The sequence below is a fragment of the Mus caroli genome, chromosome 7, assembly GCF_900094665.2.
Source record: "Mus caroli chromosome 7, CAROLI_EIJ_v1.1, whole genome shotgun sequence".
In the NCBI taxonomy this organism is placed as follows: domain Eukaryota; kingdom Metazoa; phylum Chordata; class Mammalia; order Rodentia; family Muridae; genus Mus; species Mus caroli.
Genome location: NC_034576.1, coordinates 80,762,505 through 80,768,504, shown reverse-complemented (window position 1 = coordinate 80,768,504; position 6,000 = coordinate 80,762,505). Strand labels below are relative to the sequence as shown.

The window sequence follows — 6,000 nt, the reverse complement described above, 5'->3', positions numbered from 1 at the left end:
TCTCTCTCTCTCTCTCTCTCTCTCTCTCTCTCTCTCTCTCTCCCTCTCTTTCTCCCTCTCTCTCCCTCTCTCCCCCCCTCTCTCTCTGTTATTAGAAACTATTAGACTACTATTTTTTTCCCAGGCTGAGTCTCCTCAATGCGGGGGAATTATGGAAGGAAATCAGTATAGATTCTTATGGGCAATAAGGGAGCTGTAGGAATTTAGATTTGTTGTGTTATCTAGGAGCATGTGAAGATGTACACAGTGATCAATTACTGTACTGTGTGTACATCTCTGCACTTAATAATACCTGGTAGGTTCTTGTATCTGTGATGCCATCTGAGGCAGCAATTCAAGGTTTCTTGACTTCCTATTTTTGCTGGTTTTGCCATGTTAAGACCTTATTCTTAGAGGAATGTAGTATAAATATTGTTCACATTGATGTTGCTAACTTATAACAGCCTTTTAAAGGGGCCCTGTGAACAGTTAATGCCCTTCTGGGAATTGTCTTCTCAAACAAACACTTAGTATCATCACAGTTGCACCCAGTACTCTTGACTTTCTCCTTTTGTGAACATGGAGATTTCAATGTAAAACATCCTCTGTATTTTATATAAAAACCATCAATGGAGACACATGTTAGCATCAAATGGAGGGCTCCATTATTTAAAGTTACACAACCAGGGTGATGTTTGGTATTCCTGACTTCTATTTGTTTTCACTCATGAAGCCCAGTGAAACAAACCATTCTAGCATTTCCTGCCACAAACATACTTATTTTACAAAACTGATATTTTTTTGTGGACTTGTATCTGTTGGTTTCTGTCTGTCTATTCAAATGTTTACTTTTCCTCTTATCTTGGAATTTTAAAATATGGTGCCTGATCACTATAAAATTGTAAACAACCTACAAATAAATATAATACAATTTGGAACCTTCTTACTTTCATCTCTAGAGAAAATTATTGCCTTAGTGACTTTCTGGATCTTTTCATGTCTTTCCAAAGGTGTATATTATTACTGTGTGTTTGCTTATGTTTATGCATTTTCATTTTTACATAAATGAGAATGACAACATGTATTTATCAATGAGTTGTATTTTCAAATACTACATATATTGTCCTGGACATACTTAGCTAGCAGTACACAGTAGTAGTATTTTTTTTTATCGTTTTAACCACCATATATGCCTTTAAAAATGAACATATCTATGCCTTTTAAAATGAAAATCTTGAACCAAATATTTTTGCCCACACACAGACAATAATTTTCTACTACTCCTACAGTGAAATCTATGGACCTCAGGACTCTTACATCTTCATTGTGGGTAGATAATGCAAAAACTGTGTCCTCAGAAACAAATTCCAATCTCACGGTCAGGATTACAACATCAGGGCTCACACTGTCTCAAGCATCAGATAGCAACCTTTTTTTCCCCCCTTTATCAACTGTCATTAAAATACATGTCTATGCTCTTTGACTTGGCATCCTGTCATTTGTCTGTGGCCATTTCTAGCTATTTTGTGGCTTGTCTGCTTAGTCTTCACTCATCTATCTGTTGGTTTGCTTATCTAACTAACACAAAGAAGCACCGTGAATTATATGGATTTTAGTTCCTTGTCTGTCCCAGCACTAGGGAGGCAGAGGCAGGAGTACTTCTGCCCGCTTGAGGCATGCCTGATTTACACAGAGACTTTCAGGCCAGCCTGAGGCTGCTTACTTAGCAAGACCATTTTACAAAGTCATATTAATGATAATAATTATTATGATGATTTATCTGTTACATATGTTGCAGATGTTTCTGTCATTTGTCTTTGGATTACAAATTTTTGTCTTTGCTATTTAATTTTACAAAATTGTGTCTATAAATTGTATCCTTTGTGGCTTTTTAAGTGTATGTCATGCAGGAAGGTCTTCTACTCCTGAGGTTATACAAATACCTTTGTAAGTTTTCTTCTAATATTCTTATTGTTTTGTTTTTTTATGTTTAGCTCTTTAATCCATCTGGAAATGATTTTTGTATATGGTGTGAGGTAGGTATCTAAGTGTATCTTTTAAATGAATAGTTCATTGTCCCAACACTTTAATTACTAACCCATCATTTCATGTATTAAAGTTCAGTATTTATACATGATTCTCCTTCCAGGTTTTCTGTTTTGTTCCATTGGTATATTGTCTATCCCTATTCCAAATGCAGGGTGTTCATTGCACAGTGCAATAAAATGTATCTCCATCAATGTTCTAGTTCAACAGTTCTTTAATTAAGCAATCACTACTCTGGATTCATCTTGGCAGTTTCCATTACGCATTCCATTGAGAGTTTTAAATATATATTGCACTGAAATCTTAAATTGTATTTAAAGGATGAATGAGTGACCTATCCCATCAAACCTTCTTATCCAAGAAAGTGATAAAACTCCACTTATGTAGGCCCTATTTTGTGTTTTTTGATCTGAATATACCTATACATTTTAAGCCAAGTTATATATCAGATTTTAAAGTGCTTTATTGATATTATACAGTTTTACTTTCAATCCTGTTTTGAGTTACTATGGTATTATTCATGTAGTTTGGCTATTATTTTTCCATATGTGGTTATCTTACTAAGCTATAATAGTTTTAATTACTTTTTAGTTAATTGTTTTTTGAACAACCATGCTATACCCAGACAGCAAACAATGTGGAGTCTCTGCTTCAACATTTTATCATATATTTATTTTTTAAAATTCATACCATACATACATTATGGCATATGTATGTCCAACTCCTCTATGTAAGTCCTCCCCCCAGGTCTATCCACCTTTCTAATTGCTTTGTGTCCTCTTTCTTAAAATTTAATAACCCATAGACTTTGGGTTATTAAACCCATAGATTTTATGCTGTCCATAAGACTTCTGGTTGTATATCCATCCACTGGAGTATAGTTGACCTTCCCGTAGAGAAAACTGTTACTCCTATGGAAAACATCAAATCTTCATAGCAACTCAGTTAGGCATGGGGACTCATGAACTTCTTCCCCTCCATGCCAGAATGCTGGCTTGATCATGTGCAAGTCTCCTGCAAGCAACCACAGCTGCTGTGAGGGCATGAGTGCATAGGTCATGTCATGCCCAGATGACTCTGTTTTGTGCTCATCTTCCTTATCCGTCTTGATTCTTACAATCTTTCTTTCCCCTCTTCTTTGATGGCTGCTGAACCTTGTAGAAGAGGTGTGGTGCAGATGTCCCAGGTGTGGCTGAGCTTTTACAGCCACTTATTCTCTGTGTGTCTATACCTCATTAGGTTCTGTGTTAAGTACCATCCACAGCACAAAGAAACTTTTCTGATGAGTTCTCAGAGCCGCACTCATCCAGGCATATAGAATTGTGTGTTTAGAGGCCAGTTTAATGTTGTATGCATTTAACAAAATAATTACTTTATTACATTGATTAGGGTTTCCTGGATAGTGTTTTACAAATTCAGGGAAACAAATTCCTTCTGTGCTTCTCAGGTTTACCAGGGATTGTGATATGTAATGTGTTAAGTAAAAGAAGTTTCCTTTCCACATTACTAGATTAGACTTTTCGACCAGAAAACAGTACTGGAGAATTTTAGCATCTTTTCAAATAATGTATTTTTTCTTTACTTTTTAATTAGGTAAATGGAACAGTAGATTTCCTAAGGTTGTTTTTCTTGTGATATATTTTGAATAAGCTTTTCAGTTTGGTGATTATAGTTAGAACTGAAATGGTCTTATAAGGCTATACAGACTAAATCTCTTTATCTTTATTTATATATTTGAGGCTCTATGTTGTTAGACCGGTTCTGCTTTTACATATACAAGCCATAGAGAGTGGTTTATGCTTTTTGAATTGGAAAACTTTACTAAGACTCACATACAAGACCATATTTTTACTTCCATCAGATGTGGGTTTGCTATAGTTTTGAAATTTTGTTCTCAAATTTTCTACATTTCTCAAAAAAATTTTTTTAGTATTTATAGTAAGTCACTAGTTGAACTTATATTTTAAAACTTATTGGACTTTATATTTTTTTGTAATTTCACATTTTTCTCTTTTACATTGTTTATTAACCTGGCCAAAGGTTTTAATAACTTTTGAAAGACAGAAAATTCATTATATAGATCAAATAATTAGTTTTGTCTCCTTTGACTGTGCTGTCATTGTCTTAACTTATACTAATCCAGTTTTGTTTTTAAATTTTGTCTTTATTGTTAGTTTCTTTTTACTGTATGGATTTTTTAGGATTTTACTTCCTTTCAAAATTGAATCCTTACTTAGCTTAGTGATAATTTAATTATTGTAACAATAGTTAATTTCCATAATGTTTTTTAAAAGATTCTTTTGGGTATATTTCATAGGATTCAATGAATACGACTTCAGTTCATAGTATAATAAATATTATTTTCAGCAAATCGTATTTTAATTCCTTCCTCCCATAAACTGTTTAATAGATTTAATAGAATCCTTTCTTGCTATTTATAGTTTGCTTTACTTGCTAGGAAAAATGTTTCTTGTTCTTATTATGTACTTACGTTTTTTTTTTTCTTTTCAGATTTCCTTTGAGGTTTAATATGTAATTGGATTTTGTAATTTAAAAAGTAGCTTTAGTGTGGATTAGTTTTTCATTGTGATAGCTTTATCAGTTTTTAAAATTTTGTGATATTTTCCTCTTTACATATGCATATATTTAAAATAGTGCTGCTGTGGTAACCTGAATAAAGAAGTTCATGATTATCATAATGGCAAATTTTTCCAACTTTATATATGTCATTCTATTTGAAATAACTACACCATAAGCTCTTTTTAACATTAAATTGTTGATAATTAGAGTTTTCAACTACATATAATAATACAAAATGTCTAGAAATAAATGAATTTAGGCAATCTAATGGGCCATCTCCATCTACATAAACATATACATGTATATGAAAGCTTTCTTGTATGCATTTTTACATGTGCATATATGGCTAATTGTATCTCACTTTTATTGCTTCTACTTTCAGCGCTTTATTTTTAATATTTTCTGTAATTTTGGTTTAAATGCAGCTTTTCTAAATAACATGAACCTAGAGTCTACTTTCATCACTTTATTTTTAATATTTTCTATAATTTTGTTTTAAATACAGCTTTTCTAAATAACATGAACTTTGAGTTCTAACCTAAATGTTCCTCATATGTTAGAGGTAGTAATAATCCATTTATACTTACTGTCTACAGAGCATCATATTTTACTTTCATTTTGTACATTTTGTTCATCATTGCTGCTTTTTTCGTTAGATGAAAGATTTTGATACTGTGTTCCTGAAAACTGTTAGGAAGCTGTATATAGTACTTTTATTCTTTTGGAAGCTACTTAAAGTTTTTCACAAGCATATTTAAGGGTAAATTATTATGACCAATGATTGATGGGTTTCTATAAGTGCTTTTCCTTCCTCTCTTAATGATAAAGTCTTTATCAGGCTTTTAATTATTTCTGCACCCACTCTCCTCTGCACTTATGGTTAAAATTATGTGGAAATTCCATTCCCCATAATTAAGTTAGCAGTAGCAGCAGTGGTACTGTTAACATTATTGGTAATATTATTTACTTTATGTTTCTATTTTATAGGAATCCCTTATTAGTTATTGTATTACCATTAGCCACGAAATTAGCAAGCACTATTTAGATTTAAATTGCACTGTTGTGGTCTATTTACTCCATTGTTGTGGAATTCAAGACAGCACATACCTTGCATTCCTTTTTCTGTTCTTCTAGAATCATACTCTCTTCATTTCTGGTGGTTTTGTCTTTTTTGTTTGTTTTGGTTTGGATTTTAATTTTTCTTTGAAAAGCCTGTATTTTAGTGAAGAGTCCTAGTGATTGCTTTCCAGGAAGACATTTTGCATTTTCTTCACGGATTGTAGAAAGCTAGACTTTATTTCAAAAGTCCCAGGTTAAGAGTGACTTTTCTACAAATCCAGAAGATAAGTTTCTTCTAAAATGTTTCCAGTGGATGACACACACACAGTCTCTCGG

General features: G+C 32.7%; 1 protein-coding gene across 5 annotated transcripts in view; it reads left to right on the top strand.

The window, feature by feature from the left end:
• Ntrk3 (neurotrophic receptor tyrosine kinase 3) overlaps nt 1-6,000 on the top strand; it is a 397,753-nt gene that overhangs the window by 370,225 nt on the left and 21,528 nt on the right. For 2 of the 5 annotated variants that reach the window (XM_021166477.2, XM_021166476.2), the window contains one exon: nt 1,974-2,015. The exons of the other annotated variants lie outside the window; for them this stretch is intronic. In XM_021166477.2, the coding sequence (XP_021022136.1) occupies nt 1,974-2,015 (42 nt within the window). The remainder of the gene's footprint in view (nt 1-1,973; nt 2,016-6,000) is intronic. 5 annotated transcript variants of the gene reach the window in all.